The sequence below is a fragment of the Oncorhynchus gorbuscha genome, linkage group LG01 (assembly GCF_021184085.1).
Source record: "Oncorhynchus gorbuscha isolate QuinsamMale2020 ecotype Even-year linkage group LG01, OgorEven_v1.0, whole genome shotgun sequence".
NCBI lineage: Eukaryota > Metazoa > Chordata > Actinopteri > Salmoniformes > Salmonidae > Oncorhynchus > Oncorhynchus gorbuscha.
The window spans coordinates 44,898,583-44,924,163 of NC_060173.1; the positions used below are offsets into that span (position 1 = coordinate 44,898,583).

Genomic DNA, 25,581 nt, shown 5'->3' on the forward strand with positions numbered 1-25,581 from the left:
TATTGTTCAAACTTCCTTCTGTTCCTTCTGCTTTAAGTAAAATGCACAGTCAGGGAAGATCTATATATACATACAAGCGATCTGGAAAATGTTTTTAAAAAATGCAAGTGCAATGCTCTTTTGCAAATGACCTTTGGTTGTATGACAGTGCTCCCTCCCCCCAAGTAACTTTACATTCATTGTTTGACCTATAGTTTTCCAAAAATGTTAACATGCTATCTTTAATAAACACAAGTGACATTTTATTACTCCTTTAAGTGTTTTGTTTTTACATCACAAAATGAAGCATTTCTTTAATTGACACACAGGGCTTAGGAATGGGGTGGGCAGAGGAGAGGCACCTGAGCTTTAGCTAGCTTTGTTACATTTTGGCATCAGCATGTGATATGGGGGGGGTATATAAGGTTGTTATCACTGACTTTTATAGACACCATTATGGACAGGAGGCATAATTCGTTATGGTCCGGCACATTGAATCTGTCGAAACGGGTCGTCAATGTACATTTAAAATGTAAATGCAACGCATATAGTTTATTTAATACGGTATATTATTCATGCCACAAATATACATTACCAAACTGCAATGGGTGTGGGGGAGAGATTTGTACACATGTACATAATATTCAACAAATCATTAGTTTAGAGGCTACTCTGATTATCTACAACACAGGCACACAGTGTTCTAGACACGTACGTTCAGGAGTCTTTGTAGTAGTTGTTGAAGTTGATGCGGAGCAGGAAGTCCTCCAGGTGAGGCTGATATCCTCGGTTCACCAGCTTGGTCACCACTGAGGAGACACCACAGAGAGAGATTCTAGCCATTTGCCTGATTGGTTAAAGGACTAACTGACATGACACTTTTCAGAGGGGTTGTAAGACAAAATGGGACTAAACATGGAGTTGCGAACCATCTGCATTTAACCACAGCAGGGTGACTGAATGTGGTTGAATACAAAACGGTGCAGTTATGCCCCTCCGTAAGGCAATCAAACAGGCAACACGTCAGTACAGAGAAAGTGGAGACGCAATTCAACGGCTCAGACACGAGACTTGTGGCAGGGACTCCAGACAATCACGGATTACAAAGGGGGACACAGTCTTGTTCCCAGACAAGCTAAACACCTTTGCCCGCATGGAGGATGAAAGTGCCACCGGCCCGTTCCTGAGGACTGTGGCAGATGTAAGACTTAAGACGGCATCCCTAGCAGTGTCCTCAGAGCACAGACCAACTGGCTGTTGTGTTTACGGACATATTCAATCTCTCCCTATCCTAGTCTGCTGTCCCCACTTACTTCAAGATGGCCACCATTGTTCCTGTACCCAAGGTAATTGAAATGACTAATTGTCCCGTAGCACTCACTTCTGTCATCACGAAGTGCTTTGAGAGGATAGTTAAGGATCACCTCTTCCTTACCTGACACCCTAGACCCACTTCAATTTGCTTACCGCCCCAATAGGTCCACAGACTATGCAATCGCCATCACACTGCCCTGTCCCATCTGGTCAAGAGGAATACCTACGTAAGAATGCTGTTCATTTACTCTAGCTCAGCCTTTAACACCATAGTACCCTCAAAGCTCATTATTAAGGGTCCCCACAAGCGTGCACGTTCAACAACCTCCTGTACTCCCTGTTCACCCATGACTGCGTGGCCACGCACAGCTCCAACTCAATCATCAAGCTTGCAGATGACACAGCTAGTAGGCCTGATTACCAACAATGACGAGACTTCCTACAGAGGTGGTGATGACACTGGCGGAGTGGAGCAACAAAAAAGGAGCCGATTGTAGAGTTCAGCAGGGGGAGCACCCCCCCCCTATCTACACCGACAACGGGGCCGCAGTGGAGAAGGTGAAAAGCTTCAAGTTCCTCGGCATAAACGTCACTGACAATCAAATGGTCCACCCACACAGACAGTGTGGTGAAGAAGGCACAACACCACCTCTTCAATGTCAGGATGCTGAAGAAATTCAGCTTTGCCCGTAAGACCCACAAACTGTTACCGATGCACCATTGAGTGCATCCTGTCGGGCTGGTTCACCCCCTGGTAAAGCAACTGCAATGCCCCGCAACCGCAGGGCTCTCCAGAGGGTGGTGTGGTCTGCCAAATGCATCACGGGGAGCACACTGCCTGCCCTTCAGGACATCTATAGCACCCGGTGGTGTCAAAGGAAGGCCAAGAAGATCATCAATGACCTCAGCCACCCGAGCCACGACCTGTTCACCCCGCTATCATCCAGAATGCGAGGTCAGTTACAGGTGCATCAAAGAGGGGACCGAGAGACTGGAAAAACAGCTTCTATCTCAAGGCCATCAGACTGTTAAATAGCCATCACTAGCCGGCCTTCACTCAGTACCCGGCCCTGAACTTAGTCACTGGCACTAGCCGGCTACCACCCAGTTACTCAACCCTGCACCTTAGAGGCTGTTGTCCTGTGTAAATAGACATGGAATCACTGGTCCATTTTAATAATGTTTACATACTGTTTTACAGTCAATGCCACTCCGACATTGCTCATCCTAATATTTCTATATTTCTTAACTCCATTCTTTCACTTTTAGATTTGTATGTATTGTTAGAGCTAGGAACACAAGCATTTCTCTACACCTGCTAAACATGTGTATGTGACCAATAACATTTGATTTGACTCTACCCAGTTACCAACTAAAAACTGCAACAAGAGGTGTTCAGGAAAAAGGACTGCCAGATGTTGATTTGGATTTGAACATCACTTTATCCATATAGAAACTATCCGCAACTCTCATTAGAAAGGTCACCAGAGGTCAGTGAGGCTTTGACCCGGTCCTTACCTTTGAAGAGGAAGTGGGAGTAGTATTTGAAAGTGTTGTATGACTGCTGCATGGCGATGAAGCTGGGGTGCACTGCCTCCCCCTGCTGGCTGTCCCAGGGCTGTGCGATCAGCTGGGCCCGGAACTTCAGGATCAGGCTGAAGATACTATGGATGATGTTCATGACTGGAGCTGCCTTCTCTGTCAGCAGACCCCTGGGAGGGGAGAAAACAGATACAGAATTACATTAAGGAAAGATGTAGGCTTCTGAGTGGCTCAGTGGTCTAAATCACTGCATCTCAGTGCTAGAGGCGTCACTACAGACCCTGGTTCGGTTCCAGGCTGTATCACAATCGGCCGTGATTGGGAGTCCCATAAGGCAGCACACAATTGTCCAGGTTTGGGTTTGGCCAGGGTAGGCTGTCATTGTAAATAATATTAACTGACTTGCCTAGTTAAATAAAAAATAAATTCAGATTGAGTTAAAGATAACATGTTGAGAGTAGGCTGAGTTCAAAGTCTAGATTAGGATTCATGTATAATGTATTGAGGTAGTCGGCGTGTGTGTATGTCTCTAACCTGAAGATAGCTCTGTTGAGGTAGTCGGCGTGTGTGTATGTCTCTAACCTGAAGATAGCTCTGTTGAGGTAGTCGGCGTGTGTGTATGTCTCTAACCTGAAGATAGCTCTGTTGAGGTAGTCGGCGTGTGTATGTCTCGAACCTGAAGATAGCTCTGTTGAGGTAGTCGGCGTGTGTATGTCTCTAACCTGAAGATAGCTCTGTTGAGGTAGTCGGCGTGTGTGTATGTCTCTAACCTGAAGATAGCTCTGTTGAGGTAGTCGGCGTGTGTGTATGTCTCTAACCTGAAGATAGCTCTGTTGAGGTAGTCGGCGTGTAGGTCTCTAACCTGAAGATAGCTCTGAGGTAGTCTGCGTGTGTATGTCTCTAACCTGAAGATAGCTCTGAGGTAGTCGGCGTGTGTATGTCTCTAACCTGAAGATAGCTCTGAGGTAGTCGGCGTGTGTATGTCTCTAACCTGAAGATAGCTCTGAGGTAGTCGGCGTGTATGTCTCTAACCTGAAGATAGCTCTGAGGTAGTCGGCGTGTGTGTATGTCTCTAACCTGAAGATAGCTCTGAGGTAGTCGGCGTGTGTGTATGTCTCTAACCTGAAGATAGCTCTGAGGTAGTCGGCGTGTGTGTATGTCTCTAACCTGAAGATAGCTCTGTTGAGGTAGTCGGCGTGTGTGTATGTCTCTAACCTGAAGATAGCTCTGTTGAGGTAGTCGGCGTGTGTGTATGTCTCTAACCTGAAGATAGCTCTGTTGAGGTAGTCGGCGTGTGTGTATGTCTCTAACCTGAAGATAGCTCTGTTGAGGTAGTCGGCGTGTGTATGTCTCTAACCTGAAGATAGCTCTGTTGAGGTAGTCGGCGTGTGTATGTCTCGAACCTGAAGATAGCTCTGTTGAGGTAGTCGGCGTGTGTGTATGTCTCTAACCTGAAGATAGCTCTGTTGAGGTAGTCGGCATGTGTGCGGTGTATGGCGTCCAGGTCCGAGGCACTGGCCAGCTTGGTGCTGAACTCTAACCAGGACACCTGCAGGATCTGGTTAGCGATGTAACCCTGGATCACCTTCACAAAGTGTTGCATCTCGTGTCTGTACAGCTGCAGCTGGCGGAACTGCACCGAGCGGCCCGCCCCTTTCACCAGCGCTGGGGACACACACGTTACTTTTGGGTCGTGGCATAATTATGACTGGAGCTATAAATAAAAGCCTGCACATTAAATATGCTGCTCCTTAGTGCTTTAAAAAGAACTGATGTGGTGCAGTTGTATTAAAACACTTGAGAAGCGGTATGCCTTTCTTTCCTTACTCCTTATCTTTGCATAATTCCTCTTTTCCATAATTCCCTTTCTAAAGGGGTTTTCCCCCCTTCATTTCCAGAGATGGAGCCCTTACCAGTTCTCTTGAGGTGAAACCAGACGTCTCTGAGGCTCCACACCATGTGTTTGAGCTGCAGCAGGAAGGAGAACAGACGGTTGTACTTGTTCATACAGCTGTCTGTGATTATGATGTTCAACGGCCAGTCCACCTGAGAGACAGAGGGAGGGAGAGAAAGAGTATGAGGGTCAGATGTAACAGAGGGAGGTTAGAAAATGAGATGCAGGAGATTAAAATCGTCTTTTGTGAAAAATCATTATTCAGTCTTCGAAAAGCCGCTCTCCGAATGAATTCAAGAGGATCAAACTGTTTTCCGATATTTTCCATACCAAGAACAGTACCACATCCCAATTTCAGTGAGGTCAGCAATCTACTGCACACAAAAATACACTCCCTCTCCTCTGACCTTGTACCGTAGCTCCAGGCAGTTGAGTGCGTCGGGGGCGTGAGGATGGAAGGTCTCCGGGAGGAAGCGCAGGGCGAAGGTGAAGTTAGAGGCCAGAGAACTGTCTCCATGAAGACTGTACTGAAGAGCCTTACTCAGGATGGAGTTCAGGACCAGAGGAGTCAACAGCTCTCCAGGAGTCTGACCACTGCCCATCTGATGGAGAACACAGGGATTACATATGGACAAAACAGACACAGACCCACCCCAGACAGATAAAACAGACTGAATAGACAAATCACACAGCAAATACACACCCAGGCAAAACACAAACACACAGGGAAAAAAACCCAGGTACATGAAATGCCCACCAAACAGTGCCTTCAGAAAGTATTCACACCCCTTGACATTTTCTACACTTCGTGGTGTTACAGCCTGAACAAAACGTATGTTACATTGAGATGTTTGTCACTCGCCTACATACAATACTCCATGGTGTCAGAGGAATTATGTTTTTCATTCATTCAAATTGAAAAGCTGAAAGGTCGAGTCAATAAGCAACCCCTTTGTTATGACAAGCCTAAATAAGTTTGGGTGTAGAAATGGGCTTGACAAGTCACATAAGTTGCATGGACATGGACATTTTCCAATGCCCCGCAAAGATGGGAATCTATTGATGGGTAAAAATGTAAAAAGCAGACATTGAATATCCCTTTGACCATGGTGTAGTTAGTGTCTCAATACACCCAGTCACTACAAAGATACAGGTGTTCTCCCAACTTAGTTGCTGGAGAGGAAGGAAACCGCTCAGGGATTTTAATGGCTGTGATAGGCGAAAACTGAGGATGAATCAACAACATTGTAGTTAGTAACTTAAATGACAGAGCAAAAAGAAGGAAGCCTGTACAGAATGAAAATAGTCCAAAACATGCATCCTGTTCACAATAAGGCAGGAAAGTAAAACTGGCAAAGAAATTAACTTTATGTCCAGAATACAAAGCATTATGTTTGAGGAAAATCCAACACAACACTGAGTACCACTCTTCATATTTCCAAGTATGGTGGTGGCTGCATCATGTTATTAGTTATGCTTGTAATCATTAAGGACTGGGGAGTTTTTCAGGATAAAAAGAAACAGAATGGAGCAAAGCACAGGCAAAATCCTAGAGGAAAACCTGGTTTAGTCTGCTTTCCACCAGACACTGGGAGATGAATTCACCTTTCAGCAGGACAATGACCTAAAACACAAGGCCAAATCTACACTGGAGTTGCTTACCAAGAAGACAGTGAATGTTTCTGAGTGGCGAAGTTAGTTTTGAAAAGAATAATGGTTAAATGTTGCAAAATCCAGGTATGAAAAGCTCTTTGAGACTTACCCAGAAAGATTCACAGCTGTAACCGATGCCAAATTTGCTTCTACAAAGTATTGGCTCCGGGGAGTGAATACTTACGTAAATGAGATTTCTGTATTTCATTTTAAATAAATTAGCAAACATAAAAATAAAATAAAAGTTTTCACTGGGGTATTGTGTGTAGATGGGTGAGAATTGTTTTTATTTGAATGATTTTTAATTCAAGCCGTAACAAAATGTGGAGTAGGTATGAATACTTTCTGAAGGCACTGTAGGTAAGACTACTCCCATCGCTTCATTTCACCTTTTCAAAGATCAGGTCACTGAGAGACTGGGCGAACTCCCCGTCCTCCATGAGCAAAAAGTGCCTGAGGGCCTCAAAATGCCTCTCCACTCCAAGCTCTACGAAGTAGTAGTCCACCACCGCCTTGTTCACCAAGGACACACTGAGAGACAGAGAGAAGGGGGAGTTAACAGGAGCACCAAACAGTCTGTGATTGGCCCACAGAGAGACGTGAACTCCTTCTTCCCTAAAAAGGCAACACACACTCACTGTGTGATGAGTGGGGTGGTGACAGAGTGCTTCATGAGGACCGGCAGGGAGACCATCCCACTAAGCTGCACCACCGTGGTGTCTGTGGCCCTGCGGAGCGATGGGTCCACCGGGAGGCCCCAAGGGCCCCGCGTCACCTGATGCAGGGGGTGACACTCTGGGGCCAACGCTGTGGAGGGTACACAGCATGCAGAAACATACAGTGAGATTCTAATTCAAACATTCATTATATTAATGTACCATTGCCTGATTGCACCTTTCAGTCATGGTTGTGTTTACAGTTGGATGGTATATTATACATGAATCATGTGAACATCTTAGTTTAAAAAGCTGCTTTACATTAGTGTTGTGCAACTGATCCGAGTACCACGGTGTTATTTTCGACTAGAGCAGTCTATTCCTGCCACCAGGTGACGCAATGACTTGGGACTATCATGAATGTGTGCACTATGCAAACACAGGGTGTTATACAGTATTTGTACGTGCAGGCCTATGTGTGTTTGACGTGACTCACTCATGAGACCGTAGCAGTCCTCGTACTGCTCCACCTGGTACTGAGCAGCCAGGGAGCGGAGGTACTCCCTCTCTGAGCTCTCGCCTGGGGACAGAGCCAAGCCCGCTGCCCAGGACGAGATGCCCTCGGCCAGCCGCTGCTGCTCCTGCTGCTCCAGGGTCCTGGCATCGTATTCATTACCAGTCTCCTTCACCTTACAGCCCCCTCCCAGGGCAGAGTCTGAGCTGTGACCATAGATACTGCCAGGGATGGGTGAGGGCAGAGGGTTTACACCTGACACCTTACAGCCCCCTCCCAGGGCAGAGTCTGAGCTGTGGCCGTAGATACTGCCAGGGATGGGGGAGGGCAGAGGGCTTACACCCGACACCACACACCCTGTGCCCAGTGTGGAGTCTGAGGACTGTCCGAAGTTGCTGCCGGGAAGAGGAGGGCGAACGGGTTCAATCCCAGATATCACGCACCCTCCGCCCATCGCTGAATCTGACGAATGGCCGTAGTCACTTCCGGGTATCGGAGAAGGAAGGGTTACCGTTCCTGACACCACACACCCTCCACCCAGGGTTGAGTCTGAGGCGTGTCCAAAGTCACTTCCAGGTAGAGGAGCATGAAGGGGTTCAACCCCAGAGACAACACACCCTATACCTAGTGTGGACTCAGAGGAATGGCCGTAGGTGCTACCAGGTAAAGGGGAGAGTACTGGTTCTGTGCCGGACATCACACAGCCTACTTGAAGTGTGCAGTCTGAGGCGTGACCATGCTTGCTCCAGCGTGGTCGGGAGGGCTCTGCGTCCAACACAAACTCACCCGCCTTGAAGTGAGTGTTGGATGAGTGACCGTGGATGTTTTGGGTGTGAATGGAGGCGACCTCTTCTGACATGTGCTCCCCGACCTTGATGTGAGAGTCCGAGGCATGACCGTGAATGTTCTGGGTGAAAAGGGAGGCGACCACTTCTGAAACATGGTCTCCAACTTTAATATGAGCGTCAGATGCGTGACCGTGAGCGTTGGCGGTCGGAAGAGGAGCAGCCACCTCCCAAACAAACTCTCCTACCTTTATGTTAGCATCAGATGAGTGACCATGAACGTTTTGAGAAGGGAGAGGGGCTTCCACATCTGAAACGTGCTCTCCGACTTCAATATGAACATCTGAGGCATGGCCTTGAATGTTGGCAGCAGGAAGCTCGTACACACTGGAGGGTCCAGAGAGGGAAGGGGAGGCCTGTCCTGGGTGATACCCACTGTCATGGCCCTGCTCTGGGGTGGAGGAGGCAGAAGCCTCCCTGAGAGAACCAGCCATCTGTTCCTCTGCTCCAACACAATCTAGTTTCTCCATCTCAGCTGGCTTCATCTCCACCAGGCATGATGCCTCTACAGTCCCTTCAGCCTCTTTTACGATGCCCCCTGGAGGTGATGGGTCTTCGGTATTCTCCTGCCTGCTGTCCATCTGCTTTGACTCACTTCCATCCACCAGCTGCACTGTGGTCTGGGAGGGGTGTCCGTGGACATTGGCTGTGTGGACAGCCAGGGGCACATCAGTGAAGTACTGGCCCAGGGGGATGCTAGATTGGGAGGCCTGGCCGTGAGGACTGGGCCTGGGGAGGACCTCAGCTCCTGACACCACACACCCTACACCCATAGTGGAGTCTGAAGAATGGCCGTAGGTACTTCCGGGTAGCGGAGACGGGAGAACTAAAGTCCCGGACACCACACACCCCATGCCTAGAGTGGACTCAGGGGGACCGGTTGGGATGTGAGGGTGAGACACGTCTGGCTGTACCACAGGACCCCAGCGAGGACTAGCCAGGGCCGGGGCCGTCACTCCCTCAAGGGGACTGTAGGGGGCGCTAAAGTCATAGTCTACGGGTTTATGAGGTGCAAGAGCCTCCGGGAGGTCCGACCCAATTTCCTGTAGGGCCTGGTCCACTTGCAGGATGTCGGCCGGCTTGGGCAAGTCATTGGCGTCGATGTGCTCTGTGACGAGGGTGAGGTCGAGTTTCGTGGTGGGGAGTGCTGGGGGAGTGGATTGGTGGTGAAGGGGGGCCTGGGTTGGCTCCTCAGACTGCTGCTCACAGGGCTCCGGGGATAGGGACTCCTGTACAAAACAGGGGCAGGAACAGCGAGGTTAGGGCACAGAGCAGAGATCACCCACTCAGTCAAGCTTACACTTCCATGAGTGGATTGGCAAGGCACTTTTACACAGGCTGTATTTATTTGACGCTACGCCACCCCACACACTTAAACACCTGTGTTACTGGTTGAGTGGTCTGAGCTGGTGCTGGCTGTAGTATTTCCAGAGGGGGTCTCTGCCCTCCGACAGGATACTTCTCCAGAATAGCCTGGGGGTTTAGATAAGAATAGTACATTACTGCATCATCACCACAATCATATTAAATCAACATCAGCATCACAATCCTATTCATCAACATCATATGAAACCACACCGCCAAAACACAATTCACACTAGTGGTCTTCACATATCCACCTGTACACAAAAATCCGATCTGGACCTGAACCAGAATTGTAAATAATGTCACGGGTCTGGGTGGGGTCTGATATGATTGTCACGGGTATCTGTAATTATAACTGACTTGTCCGAAAGGGCCCGTACAGATCGAAACATGACTGCTGCGGGAGAGAGAAACTGTATATTTTATGCTGCTGCTCTTTCTTATCACAAGAGTGGAGCGTGTAGCTTGTTGTTGACCAATCAAAAGTCAAAGAGACAATAGGCTACAGTCATAGAACCTTGCTCCGTGTGGCAAAAGTTAGGAGATATCTAATCCATGGAAGATGGAATTAAAAGTTAAAAGGACAAGGACAGCAACCAAGAGCCAACAGGCAGGCTGCTACTTAATATTCTGAATGGAGTTGGTGTTATTTGTAACTGTAGGATCAGAAAGCGCTGCAGCCTCAATTAACCTAGCTAGCTATTCAGCTATTCATCTACTATAGTTGGAGTCGACTTGGTGTCTCTTGTCTCTCCCTCCCTGCTCCCCAAGTCCCTCGCTCACAGTATGGTCCTCCCCCGCCTGCTAGAGCTGCACCTCTCCCTCCCTCCCTGCTCCCCAAGTCACTCGCTCACAGTATGGCCCTCCCCCAACTGCTAGAGCTGCACCTCTCCCTCCCTCCCTGCTCCCCAAGTCCCTCGCTCACAGTATGGCCCTCCCCCAACTGCTAGAGCTGCACCTCTCCCTCCCTCCCTGCTCCCCAAGTCCCTCGCTCACAGTATGGTCCTCCCCCGCCTGCTAGAGCTGCACCTCTCCCTCCCTCCCTCCCTCCCTGCTCCCAAGTCACTCGTTCACAGTATTGTCCTCCCCCAACTGCGAGAGCTGCACCTCTCCCTCCCTCCCTGCTCCCCAAGTCCCTCGCTCACAGTATGGTCCTCCCCCACCTGCTAGAGCTGCACCTCTCCCTCCTCTCATGCTGTATCAGCGGCGGTTAATAAAGTAGCTTAAATGACTTCGCTGCTGCTTCCCTCACTCGGATCGTATTGGACCGGGTCTGCAGCCGATCAGGTCTGTCTTCGGGTCCATTCTGAAAGGGTCTCTATATCTTAAAAATATATTTATGCATATCAGGTCCGGGTGGGAAAGGCCCAGGTCCATTTCGGAATGTATCCAACTTTTTGGACCTGCGAAGACCTCTAATTTACACCCTTCTAAGTAACCTCTGTCGAGAGACAGTGTGTGTATAAGAGAGAGTGCTACTACGGACCTCAGTCTCCTGTTGGTCTTGCTGTAGGAACTGGGCCCGGGAATCGTCCAGTCTCATTCGCTGAACCCTCCACATGGCCCGCCACTCCCTCTTGGCCGCCTCCTCTGATAGGTGGCTGTACTGGGCAATCAGTTCCTTCCTGAGGACCAGGATGCATTGTTATCTCAGGTTATTTAAGGGTCAGGTTTCACCCGACTCAGGCTTGTCTTGAAGATAAGGTTGTGATTTGAGAAAGGGGTGAGAGGAGGGAGAGGTGGTGAAGAGGAGAAGATTTGTGCAACTCTTACTTTTATTATAATAACCAAATCTAAAACTATTATATATGCTGTGTGTGTGTAACGTGACTGTGTGTCTAATGTGGGTATGATGCGGTGGCGCGCCCTAGTGGCCAGACCTGGCTCGGATCTCCAGCTGCTCCTCCAGGGCCTGTAGTCGCTTCTCTCGGTCTCTCAGCTCCCTGGCAAAGCTGAATTCATCCTCCTGCTCCTTCCTCCTGGCTAAACTGTGCCACTGCAACATTCACACACATGGGTTACACACACACTCTACAGCTGAGGTAAGAAAACAGTAACACGGCTCTAAAGATAAAATGATAGTGTTGTGGTCCTAGTTGTGTCAGAAGGTCAAAAGGAAGACAGTAAAGGGTAATCCTCTCTCTTGGTCTCCCTTTCTCGCTCTCTGTCCCACCTCTTGTTCCTGCTCCAAGTGCTGTCTCAGCTCTTCAAAGCGTTCCCTCTTCTTTGCCTCTTCAGCCAGACGCTGCGACACCTGGCGCCCTGCAGGGGGCGAGAGAGGGAGAACAGCAGGTTGGTTACCCCCTACAGTACACACACAGTACTTGGCTCATTCACTTCCCATTGCACATCTTTGAAGCAATAACTGATATGAGCAGTTTCTTAAACTATGTGAGCGATGATTAGATTTTACACCCTGAGGTGCTGGAAGCTGTTCAAAGCTTTTTCTCACTCATATCAGCCCCCTTTTCCCTGCTGTCTCTGTGAAGAATCCTTAGGGTTATAGAGGGTGATGTGCCAAGTTCTTTTGGGGTGTAATCAGTGTTGTGAGCAATGTTGTAAAGATCCTGTAAGGTTGTATGTAGAGGTGTATGTCGTATTGCATTGTTCAGGATCTAACTTTTTTGTATAAACAGCCAATTAAATTTTTATTTAACTGGGCAAGTCAGTTAAGAACAAATTCCTATTTACAATGACGGGCTAGGAACAGTGGGTTAACTGCCTTGTTCAGGGGAAGAACAAAGATTTTTACCTGGTCAGCTCAGGGATTCGATCTAGAAACCGGCCGCCCCATAAACAGCCAAAGCGGCAGGTAGATTTATTTAAAAAAAAATATATATATATATATATATATACACATTAATTTTTTTAAATATATACCTGCCACTTAGATTTGTTAACATATATTTTGTATGTTTTGCCATAATTACAAAAACACACAAAAACAGATGAGCATGCTTAGTAATGTATTACAAGTAAGAAGTATGTGGTATATTGATCAATTTAATTTAATATTCTGTGACCAAAGTATTTTCATAAAAATGTATGTAGTTTTTTTTAGCTGATTCCTTTAAGGTTACCTTGGTAACAGGATCACTCTAGTCATCATGTGTACCTATGAGAATGTCACCAGTAGAGGCCAACGATGTGTCTTTTTGCTAGCAGTGGGTGCAGCCTCAAACATTGAAAAGCAACTTGGCTATTTACATTGTTTTGTTCACAAGCTAAGAAAACACAAGGACAAAGTCTCACTTCAGTACTTTCGAGTAAATTAGACCAACTTTTATGCCTGTGCCCATTGCTTCTAAAAACAAATCTTTCAGCTCTCACAGTGTGATTGAGATGCATTTTTTGCATTACTAGATATGAAACAAAAAGGGCAGAAATTGAAAATAGCTACTGCATTTATTTTTGCTATAAATCACACCCATTGTTGACTATTTTTATTAAATGGTCACACTGTAGAGCCTGGAGTGTTACCACGCGCCAATGTGGCTGGTGATTTAAACATTCTTACCCACCAATGCCAAAATCTACCCACGTCTGGCAGGTGGCAGGTTTTAACTTTAGGCCCTGCGTGTGTTACTGTGCGTGTCCCTCTCACCGCGGATGCTCTCCAGGGTCTTGGCGGCCGACTGCCTGACCTGATTGATCAGTTCCTGGCGTGCCTGCTCTGTGCGCAGGGTCTAGCAACAAAGACAGAGAGAACAGACACAGACCATCATTAACAGAGATCTATCTGCTATCTTCTCCCGCTTCTGCTCTAGCTGAAAAATAGGCCATGGATTTGGACTGTAGATCACTGAGTGTTTCAAATCGAGTATGTGTACATCAGCTTAATGGTCTATTACTGCCGCTTTCCCCATCTCTCTCATTCCTTCCCTCTCTCTCTCTTCTCCTATCTATGGAAAGCTGAGTCCAAAGCAGAGAAGCGTAGAACAAACATTTTCACACAAATCTCCAATTAACGTCAAAGCCCTACACTTTAAAGTATATTTGGGGTTTAGAAAAGCGCTATACAAATCCAATGCATTATTAATAGATGATTTTTCCATTCAAGTTTGAGTTTCATGCATTTCTCAGGATAGTCTTAAGGCCTTGATGATTTGTTGCAGTACCTGTTCCTCCCTGCTGGTGGCGCTGTGCTTGGCGATCCTCTCCATGCGTCCTCGGTACACGGCACAGTCCCTCTCTATCTCCTCTACCTCCTGCAGGGAGAACGTGACAGCGATGCGAGGCACGGGCAGCTCCGACCAGCAGATGTAATGCTGCGGCAGAGAGACAATATCAGACAGCAGTTATAGGTACAGCTGATCCTAGCCTAGATCAGAGTTAACTTTGGGCTGCTAGACTGCTCCGGATAGGGGTTTGTGTACGTACAGATCTAGGATCAGCTCAGTCCCTTCCCAAAACCTAACTTTAACCATTAGGAGAAAAAAAAAAACAATACAGACCTTAGATCAGTGTCCAGGAAAAGTAACTCCCATCCTAGTATTTATTCTCTGACCCAAGGACTAGAGGTCGACCGATTAATATGGGCTGATTTCAAGTTTTCATAACAATCAGTAATCTGCATTTTGGGACGCCGATTACATTGCAATCCACGAGGAGACTGCGTGGCAGGCTGACCACCTGTTACGCGAATGCAGCAAGGAGCCAAGGTAAGTTGCTAGCTAGCATCAAACTTATCTTATAAAAAAACAATCAATCAATCTTAACATAACTACACGTGGTTGATGATATTACTAGTTTAACTAGCTTGTCCTATGTTGAATATAATCAATGCGGTGCCTGTTAATTTATCATCGAATCAGTCTACTTCGCAAAAAAAGGGTGATTTAACAAAAGCGCATTCGCGACAAAAGCACAATCAATATACCAATATACCTAACCATTAACATAAATGCCTTTCTTAAAATCAATACAAGTATATTTTTTTGTATATTTAGTTAAAATAAATTCATGTTAGCAGGCAATATTAACTAGGGAAATTGTGTCACTTCTCTTGCGTTCAGTGCAAGCAGAGTCAGGGTATATGCAACAGTTTGGGCTGCATGGCTCGTTGCGAACTGTGTGAAGACCATTTCTTCCTAATAAAAATCGTAATTAATTTGCCAGAATATTAAATAATTATGACAAACATTGAAGGCTGTGCAATGTAACAAAAATATTTAGACTTAGGGATGCCACCCGTTCGATTAAATATGGAATGGTTCCGTGTTTCACTGAAAGAATAAACGTTTTGTTTTTCGAAATGATAGTTTCCGGATTTTACCATATTAAATGACCTAAGGCTCGTATTTCTGTGTGTTTATTATATTATAATTAAGTCTATGATTTGATAATTGATAGAGCAGTCTGACTGAGCGGTGGTAGGCAGCAGCATGCTTGTAAGTTTTCATTCAAACAGCACTTTCCTGTGTTTGCCAGCAGCTCTTCGCAAAGCTTGAAGCACAGCGCTGTTTATGACTTCATGCCTATCAACGCCCGAGATTGGGCTGGCAATACTATAGTGCCTACAATAGTCAAAGTTATATGGAATTCAAATCGTATAGAGAGAAATAGTCCTATCATTCCTATAATAACTACAACCTAAAACTTCTTAACTGGACATATTGAAGATTCAAGTTAAAAGGAACCACCAGCTTTCATATGTTCTCATGTTCTGAGCAAGGACGTTAAAGGATGTTAAACGTTAGCTTTTTACATGGCACATATTGCACTTTTACTTTCTTCTCCAACACTGCTTTTGCATTATTTAAACCAAATTGAACATGTTTCATTATTTATTTGAGACTAAATGGTTTTATTGATGTATTACATTAAGTTAAAATACGTGTTCATTCAGTATTGTTGTAATTGTCATTGTTACAAATATATATAAAATGAAATGAAATAAATATGTATATATAAAAATCAGCTGATTAATCGGGATCTGCTTTTTTTTGGTCCTCCAGTAAATCGGTATCGGTACCAGCGTTGAAAAATCATAACCGGTCGACCTCTACCAAGGACACAGTATGAGTGTGTAAATGACCCATTACCACTGACCTGGGGACAGCAGATCTTGAGCAGGTTGATGGTCTTCCCGCAGACGTACACATCGTTGGCTATGTGTCGGAGGAAGACAGGCACGCAGTCCTCCACATCACGGGAGATCAGTGTGTAGCCCTGCGCCCAGAAGTGCTTGTCTAGCGGAGAGAGGAGGGTTGTGAGGTACACCAGGAATTTCTAGGAAAGGAGTTTTTCCTAACCCTATTACAGTGGGGTCAGGAGTTTTTCCATGATGGGTGTTTAGGTCCTACTATAGAAAAAACTACTAGGAATTGATAACAGGTTAGATCTGTGTACCCTAATAAAAGCACTGGGGGGCGTGAATTCACCAGGATTTATTTCATGAAGAAACGAAGAACGAACGAAGAAGCTTGCCATTGACAAGCAAGCTCCACTGATTGCTTCACTAACTGACTCTTGGAATAGAGCAAGTGACATTAGTATGTCCTTCAAAATCAGGAGTGAGAAACACTAGGAAGGTTCCCTGCAGGCATGACGAAGTGAGCCAGATCAGGTAACAGTCCTCTAGAGCAGGGTTTCCCAAACCCGGTCCCGGGGCACGTTTTGGTTTTTGACCAAGCACTACACCGCTGATGCAAATAATCTTGATGACGAGTTAGATATTTGAATCAGCTGTGTGGTGCTTGGTCCAAATGCAAAACGTGCACCCAAGGAGGGCCCCGGGACAGAGTTTGGGAAACCCTGCTCAAAACCACAGCAAATCTAAAAGTGATACTGTCGGTCCTTGAATGTGGTACAGGGAATTAGCTCATTCGGAGTGTAGCCCAACCTGAACTCAAACACAGGTCCCTGGAGTGGTCAGTCCAACATCTTTACCACAAGAGGGTTGAACTGCTTCATTCCATCATACAATCAACACTGTGCATGCAGAGTACTGTTATCGGGCAATGTAACGTTCTGACCTCTGAAGCTGAGGTAGTCTTCGTTGACCTGGATCATGAACTCTCCGTACACGTCCCGGAACACTCCACTGTACACCCAGTCTGACACAAACCTACACACACAGGGAACAGGATCAGTCAGGCGCACAACCAGGCCAGGGCACGTTGTTTACAAGCATCTTGAAAGCATTTGTGGGTGTGCAGGTTAGCATAAATTCCACGTGGGATAGGTGGGACAGATCAGTGGACATTGTCAATGTAATGGCTGGGATGACTGACCGCGTGTAAGGCTCACAGCTGCTCTTCAGTAGGGACAGCAGCACGGGGTAGTTCTCATTGCTGCAGTTGCTCTGGGCCTCGTTGTACAGATAGGAGAGCAGCGTCACACCCTGAAGAAGACAAGATAACGGCCGAGTTAAACTATTGAGTACATACACCTCTAAATGGCTGAGGCAAACAGAGAGAGTGAATATGCCGACAGAAATCAGGGTGGTGTGTCGGAGAGGTGTAATGAAGCTTACCACAGGGAAGGTAGCCTGGCCCACACCAGATGCCCCATCCACACAGCACAACTCTGACAAATACCTACAAACACAGAAGAAACAGGAGCCTGACTGGGGGACACTAGACAGCGTAACACAGCGTCAACTCCTAAAATATAGCTATTTAATTGAAAATCAACTATCCTAAACAATGTACATTCAATTGGTTGGAATGCCATTTAGTGAGTACATACAGTCTTGTAGGAATTCAGTGTTGGTTAGATGATCGAGTTCAGGGAACGGTGTGCCTAATTTCATGGTGGTTATTGATCTGTGAGTAAGGGTCTTACCTGAGCTGCCGGCCCACCTTGCGGAACAGGAAGCCGATGGTGAGCAGGCTAAGGGTGGGAGGTGTGCTGAGGACACAGGCCCGGTAGTAATGCAGGTACTTACGCAGCCCACCTGTAAACGCCTGAGAGAAAGACAGAGTACCAGTCAAAAGTTTGGACACCAACTCATTCAAGGATTTCTTTATTTTTACTATTTTCTACATTGTAGAATAATAGTGAAGACATCAAAAAGTTGAAATAACACATAAGGAATCATGTAGTAAACAAAAAAGTTAAATCAAAATATATTTTATATTTGAGATTCTTCAAAGTAGCCATCTTGATGACAGCTTTGCACACTCTTGGAATGCATTTCAATTAACAGGTGAGCCTTTTTTAAAGTTAATTTGTGGAATTTCTTTCCTTCTTAATGTGTTTGAGCCAATCAGTTGTGTTGTGACAAGGTAGGGTTGGTATAGAGAAGATAACACTATTTGGTAAAAGACCAAGTCCATATTATGGCAAGAACAGTTCAAATAAACAAAGCGAAACGACAGTCCATCATTACTTTAAGACATGAAGGTCAGTCAATCCTTAAAATGCCAAGAACTTTGAATGTTTCTTCAAGTACAGTCGCAAAAACAATCAAGCGCTATGATGAAACTGGCTCTCATGAGGACCGCCACAGGAAAGGAAGACCCAGAGGATAAGGTCATTAGAGTTAACTGCACCTCAGATTGCAGCCCAAATAAATGCTTCACAGAGTTCAAGTAACAGACACATCTCAACATCAACTGTTCAGAGGAGACTGCGTGAATCAGGCCTTCATGGTCAAATTGCCTCAAAGAAACCACTACTAAAAGGACACCAATAAGAAGAAGCCACTTGCTTGGGTCAAGAAACACGAGCAATGGACAGTAAAATCGGTTGAAATCTGTCCTTTGGTCTGATAAGTCTTTGTGAGACGCAGAGTAGATGAACTGATGATCTCCACATGTGTGGTTCCTACCGTGAAGCATGGAGGAGGTGGTGTAATGATGTGGAGGTGCTTTGCTGGTGACACTGTCAATGATTTATTTAGAATTCAAGGCACACTTAACAGGTCGCAATTGTAAATGAGAACTTGTTCTCAACTTGCCTACCTGGTTAAATAAAGGTGAAAAATAAAAAATAAAAATAACCAGCATGGCTACCACAGCATTCTGCAGCGATATGCCATACCTGGTTTGCGCTTAGTGGGACTATCATTTGTTTTTCAACAGGACAATGATCCAAAACACACCTCCAGGCAGTCTAGTGGTTAGAGCATTGGGCCAGTTACTGAAAGGTTGCTGGATCGAATCCCGAGCTGGTAAAAATCCGTCGTTCTGCCCCTGAGCAAGGCAGTTAACCCAATGTTCCCCGGGCGCCGAAGACGTGAATGTCGATTAAGGCAGTCCCCCCACCTCTCTGATTCAGAGGGGCTGGATTAAATGCGGAAGACACATTTCAGTTAAAGGAATTCAGATGTACAACTGACTTTGTATCCCCCTCTTTCACTGAATATAGGGGCTATTTGACCAAGAAGGAGAGTGATGGAGTGCTCCACAATCACCTGACCTCAACCCAATGGAGATGGTTTGGGATGAGTTGGACCGCAGGGTGAAGGAAAAGCAGCCAACAAGTGCTCAGCATATGTGGGAACTCCTTCAAGACTGTAGGAAAAATGTTCCTCATGAAGCTGGTTGAGAGAATGCCAAGAGTGTGTAAAGCTGTCATCAAGATAAAGGGTGGCTACATTGAAGAATCTCAAATATATCTTGATTTGTTTAACACTTTTACTACACTACTGTTCAAAAGTTTGGGGTCACTTAGAAATGTCCTTGTTTTTGACAGAAAAGCAAAAAAAAATTGTCCATTAAAATAAAATGAATATTGTAGCTGGAAATGGCAGATATTTCATAAATTATCTACATTAGTCATACAGAGGCCCATTATCAACAACCATCACTCCTGTGTTCCAATGGCACATTGTGTTAGCTAATCCAAGTTTATAATTTTAAAAAAAGGCTAATTGATCATTAGAAAACCCTTTTGCAATTATGTTAGCACAGCTGAAAACTGTTGTCCTGATTAAAGAAGCAATAAAACTGTTTAGAAACTCAAAATGGCCAGAAACAGACTTTCTTCTGAAACTCGCCAGTCTATTCTTGTTCTGAGAAATGCAGGCTATTCCATGCGAGAAATTGCCAAGAAACTGAAGATCTCGTACAACGCTGTGTACTACTCCCTTCACAGAACAACGCAAACTGGCTCTAACCAGAATAGAAAGAGTGGGAGGCCCCGGTGCACAACTGAGCAAGAAGACAAGTGCATTAGTGTCTAGTTTGAGAAACAGACGCCTCACAAGTCCTCAACAGGCAGCTTCATTAAATAGTACCCGCAAAACACCAGTCTCAACGTCAACAGTGAAGATGCAACTCCTCTGTCCAATGTCTGTTTCTTTTGCTCATCTTAATCTTTTATTTTTATAGGACAGTGTTGACGTTGAGACTGGTGTTTTGCGTGTACTATTTAATGGAGCTGCTAGTAAAAATAAAGAAAAACCCTTGAATGAGTAGGTGTGTCCAAATGTTTGACTGGTACTGTATACATATGTATGTACATGGACATACTTGTGTGGTTGCAAAATTCCAGCAACTTTCCCAAAATTCACAGGTTTTCCTCGTTTGGATGATTCCCGGAATTGGGAAGGAATAAGCAGGAAATACCGAATTCTCAAACCAGGAATTTTACAGAAATGTCGCAACCCTATACTTATGACAAGTCAATTAAGCAATGAGGCCTGAAGGGGTGTGGTAAATGGCCAATATACCACAGATACGGGCTGTTCTTTGTATGACGCATCGCGGAGTGCCTGGATACAGCCCGTAGCCATGGTATATTGGCCATATACCACAAACCCCAGAGGTGCCTTATTGCTATTATGGTTATGGGAACTGGTTACCAAAGTAATTTGACAAAAAAACAACATTTTACTGTTCTTACCCGTGGTATACGGTCAGATATACCATGGCTTTCAGCCAATCAGCATTCAGGATTCGAACCACCCAGTTTATAATGCATTATAACCACATCATAATGTCTTTACCTGCAGGCCTAAAGTAAAGTGTTACCCATGGCTATTCCTTAATATCTTACTTCAAAAGGCCTTGAAACGCCCACCGTTTATACACCAGATAATTACCCCTATCCAGTAATTATAATATAAAAGGCTAAACTGATCCTAGATCAGCACTTTCTCTGAGACACTTTGTGAATATGAGCCACGATAACAGATGCGATAGGGCGGTATATAACGATTGAAGGACCATACCTGGAAGACCAGGCCTCTCTTTTGGGCACTCTGCAGAACGAAGCGACTGAGCCTCAGGTAATGGGTGCCATACTGAGCCAGCTCGCCAAGCAAACGAGACACACTCTCCGGTGACGCTCCCGACACACACACTCCGGGTCGAACGTCAAAATTTACACACACCTGGAGAAAGAGAAAAAAATGGAATCCATTATGTAATTAAGTGATAATGCCCATGAAGCTAGTGTTTGGAGGATATTTTGGCACGGGTGTTGTTAGGCCTGAGACAAAGTAAACTAGCTGCACTTCGTTTAGGTTGACCTTCTTTCAATTTATATTTCTTTGTATATATCCTTAAAAATTATGCCAGCTGATTCATGATTTCGACTGGCTGAGAAAGGCTGCCTGGCGGTCTCGTCCCGACTTCCGACACGTTCATTACTATGGGACAGCTAAAGATCGAATTTGAATATTGAAATTACGTTGTAAATGTCGGAAGGACAGACCGCAAGATATATACAAATCTCAGCTGTTGAAAACCAAATGTTAGTTTAAAAGAAATTAGATAAATGTCCAGATGCTTTTTATAGTGGAGATCAAGTTTATAAATTGCTTGGCTGGGCTGATGAGACAGTGGATTGCGCAGTCAAATGGAACAGAGTAAATAGGCATTTGAATGTCATAGATTTAGCAGGTGGTAACTTGTAGAATAGATACTGGCTGGAATGTGGTTTTAACCAATCAGCATTCTGGATTAGAATTACCCATTGTATAACACGCTATCTATTTATATTATATATACACACCAAACCAAATAAAGTAGTATGCAGACTACAGCCAGAGTTAAGGTGATGGGGGTACAGTACCTGGTTGAGGGGGAAGGTAGTAGACGCCACCCCGATCAATACATTAAGTAGGTCACTGACCAGCTGGGTCTGACAGTCCAGAGGCAGGGGCAGGAGGGGCGAGGGGGAGGCAGAGCATACCACCCTCATCTCCCCCTCCCACAGCCTGTAGAGCTGATCAAAAGCCTCCCTGCCTCCCTCCGTCAGGTAGGGGAATTCCCTCTTCCCTGGTGGGCTGGTGGGAGAAAGAGTTTATGCTTGATGAATTATTCTGGAATAATTCTAACATCTTAGGCCATTTCCATCTAAAAAGGCCCCATGAGCACCAACATGTGTTCAAAGGATCGTGTCAAATTGGGTGTCAAATGAAAGCTAAGAATCTACACTACTGGTCAAATATTTAGAACACCTACTCATTCAAGGGTTTTTCTTTATTTTTCCTATTTTCTACATTGTAGAATAATAGTGAATACATGAAAATTATGACATAACACATATGGAATCATGTAACCATAAAAAGTCTATATTTTACCCACCCTTTGCCTTGATGGCAGCTTTGCACACTTGGCATTCTCTCAACCAGCTTCACCTGGAATGCTTTTCCAACCGTCTTGAAGGAGTTCTCACATATGCTGAGCACTTGTTGGTTGCTTTTCCTTCACTCTGCCGTCCGACTCATCCCAAACCATCTCAATTTGGTTGAGGTCAGGGGGTTGTGGAGGCCAGGTCATCTGATGCAGCACTCCATCACTCTCCTTCTTGGTTTAATAGCCCTTACTACGCCCAAACCAGATGGAATAGCATGTCGCTGCAGAATGCTGTGGTAGCCATGCTGGTTAAATGTGCCTAAAAAAAATCACAGACAGTGTCACCAGCAAAGCACCCCCACACCATAACACCTCCTCCTCAATGCTTGACGTGGGAAATACACTAGCGGAGATTCTGTTCACCTACACCGCGTCTCACAAAGACACGGCGGTTAGAACCAAAAATCTCCAATTTGGATTCCAGACCAAAGGACAGATTTCCACCCGTCTAATGTCCATTGCTCGTGTTTCTTGGCCCAAGCAAGTCTCTTCTTATTGGTGTCCTTTAGTAGTGGTTTCTTTGCAGCAATTCGACCATGAAGGCCTGATTCACACAGTCTCCTCTAAACAGTTGATGTTGAGATATGTCTGTTACTTGAACTCCATGAAGCATTTATCTGGGCTGCAATTCCTGAGGCTGGTAACTCAAATGAACTTATCCTCTGCAGCAGAGGTAACTCTGGGTCATCCTTTCCTGTGGCGGTCCTCATGAGAGCCAGTTTCATCATAGCACTTGATGGTTTTTTATGACTGCACTTGAAGAAATGTTCAAAGTTATTGAAATGTTTCGTATTGACTGACCCTCACGTCATAAAGTAATGATGGACTGTCATTTCTCGTTGTTTATTTGAGCTGTTCTTGCCATAATTTGGACTTGGTCTTTTACCAAATTGGGAAAGAAATTCCACAAATTAACTTTTAAGAAGGCACACCAGTTATTTGAAATGGATTCCAGGTGACTACCCCATGAAGCTGGTTGAGAGAATGTCAAGAGTGTGCAAAGCTGTCATCAAGGCAAAGGGCAGCTATTTGAAGAATCTCAAATATGAAATATATTTGGTTTTGTAAAAAAAAAAAAAAAGAAGTTACTACATGATTCCATATATGTTATTTCATAGTTGTCTTCACTATTAATCTACAATGTAGAAAATAGTAAAAATAAAGAAAAACCCTTGAATGAGTAGGTGTGCTAAAACTTTTGACCGGTAGTGTATATTTGAGAAATTAAGGCATAGATTTTTCAACAAAAAGTAAAAATTAGAAATAAGCAAAGGCTTTGATTTATTGTCAAACAGACAGAAAAGGGGTCTTAAACATCTACCAGAAAAAGTATTAAAAGGTATTACAAATACACCAAAAGACATAATGAAGTAAAGACCCCTACCAACTAATATCAACATTTATATTTCATTTTGGATAAATTATTTGCCTTCTGTAAATTTATGAAATATTGCCTTGTGGCTTGTTACCAAAAACCCAGATATCTTAAGTTATTTCCTAATTTCTTTCCATCAGGAGGATAATGATAGTTCACAGAAGTAACAAGTAGACCTACCAATTAGTCAGTGTTAAATTGACATCAATTCTGATTATGAAATATGTGAAAATAATATGTTATGGAATTAATGCAATTGAATTAGCTACAATGGGAAACCAGTCACAAACCACAGTTGGGTCACCTGCTACTGTCCTCCCTTCAACTGGCATACTGTCATGTTCAGCTTATTACTGTTTAAATACAATTTATTGGTCACATACACATGGTTAGCAGATGTTAATGAGAGTGTAGTTAAATTATTGTGCCTCTAGTTCTGACAATGCAGTAATATCTAACAAGTAATCTAACAAATTCACAACTACCTCATACACACAAATGTAAATGGATGAATAAGAATATGTACATATAAATATATTTTGATAAGCGATGGCCGTGCGGCATAGGCAAGATGCAGTAGATGGCATAGAATACAGTATATACAGTGGGGATAAAAAGTATTTAGTCAGCCACCAATTGTGCAAGTTCTCCCACTTAAAAAGATGAGAGGCCTGTAATTTTCATCACTTCAACTATGACAGACAAAATGAGGGGAAAACAAATCCAGAAAATCACAGTCTCTCATCTTTTTAAGTGGGAGAACTTGCACAATTGGCAGCTGACTAAATACTTTTTTGCCCCACTGTACATGAGGTGAGTAATGTAGGATATGTAAAATGTATTAAAGTGCAGTTATTTACAGTGACTAGTGATACCTTTATCACGTCAGGTAAGACTCTTACTCACAGGTCAATAACCACCATGAAATTAGACACACAGTTCCCTAAACTCGATCATCTACCCAACACTGAATTCCTACAAGACTGTATGTAATCACTAAATGGCATTCAAACCAATTGCATGTGCATTGTTTAGGATAGTTTATCTATTTTCACCTGCTACTGTACTCCCTTCAACTACTATACTGTTATATTCAGTTTACAAAACTTTGATTTTCTTCCTCTCTCTGTCATCTGGTGGTCAAAGCAAGACTGACAACAGTCTGGGCCCGGTTTCCTAATATAGATGTAATTTAGGCTTATAATTGCTTTAACGATGCATCTTTCCTACAAAAGCTGATGTCAACGTACATTTCCCAAAACACCGAACGGAGAAAACGGTGGCTAAGTGCGTCGATACTAATAGGATTGAAAGGATGCACTCAGATCAGCTTTCTCAATTAAAATCTTACCTTAACATTAGAATTGTTTCACAATACTGAGGACGGATTAACCTCTAGAGATATGTCCACCTACGGCTGAAAATATTGAGGTGGCTTATTGCAATGCTTACCCAATAAAAACGCACTGAATCACTGATCATCATTGCGCACGTGTTAGACTACACATCAATAAATATATTGAGAAATTACAGACAGTAGCCTACAAGCAGAAAATTGCACATAGTTCTATGAAGAGCTTGTTTCCTAGATTAGGGATTATGTGCAATGAAGATATTTTCTTTTTTAAATTAAGGAAATGTGTTTTTAAGTGCCACTTTTTAAGATGTCAATATACTGTAAATGAATGTAATGTGGTGGTTTATAATTGTGTCTTGCCTTTTAAATCATTATGTGTCATTTGTTTTTACCATTGAGGACCACTATGCTCTGGGTCCACACTGGACATTTAGTTTACCCAAATAAATCCAATCTGCCCTGGTCGGACCAAATCTGAACCAGAGATCTATGTTACACATGTTTGTGGAGAGTAGAGCACACTAGAGTAAAGTTTAATGTACTGTACATATCTA

General features: G+C 44.5%; 1 protein-coding gene across 5 annotated transcripts in view; it reads right to left on the bottom strand.

Annotated features, from left to right (window-relative positions):
• Positions 1–216: 216 nt before the first annotated feature.
• tubgcp6 (tubulin, gamma complex associated protein 6) overlaps positions 217–25,581 on the bottom strand; it is a 29,663-nt gene continuing 4,298 nt past the window's right edge. For all 5 annotated transcript variants that reach the window (XM_046354158.1, XM_046354141.1, XM_046354133.1 and 2 more), the window contains exons 4-24: positions 21,730–21,943; positions 20,885–21,046; positions 17,551–17,672; positions 17,240–17,303; positions 16,998–17,107; positions 16,740–16,831; positions 15,814–15,953; positions 13,881–14,030; positions 13,367–13,448; positions 11,936–12,024; positions 11,643–11,758; positions 11,249–11,387; positions 9,778–9,870; positions 7,535–9,626; positions 7,021–7,189; positions 6,772–6,913; positions 5,137–5,331; positions 4,749–4,881; positions 4,287–4,500; positions 2,812–3,005; positions 217–788 (exon numbers count right to left, since the gene is read on the bottom strand). In XM_046354158.1, coding sequence (XP_046210114.1) covers positions 697–788; positions 2,812–3,005; positions 4,287–4,500; positions 4,749–4,881; positions 5,137–5,331; positions 6,772–6,913; positions 7,021–7,189; positions 7,535–9,626; positions 9,778–9,870; positions 11,249–11,387; positions 11,643–11,758; positions 11,936–12,024; positions 13,367–13,448; positions 13,881–14,030; positions 15,814–15,953; positions 16,740–16,831; positions 16,998–17,107; positions 17,240–17,303; positions 17,551–17,672; positions 20,885–21,046; positions 21,730–21,943 — 4,804 coding nt within the window. In that variant the 3' untranslated portion in view covers positions 217–696. The remainder of the gene's footprint in view (positions 789–2,811; positions 3,006–4,286; positions 4,501–4,748; positions 4,882–5,136; positions 5,332–6,771; positions 6,914–7,020; positions 7,190–7,534; positions 9,627–9,777; positions 9,871–11,248; positions 11,388–11,642; positions 11,759–11,935; positions 12,025–13,366; positions 13,449–13,880; positions 14,031–15,813; positions 15,954–16,739; positions 16,832–16,997; positions 17,108–17,239; positions 17,304–17,550; positions 17,673–20,884; positions 21,047–21,729; positions 21,944–25,581) is intronic.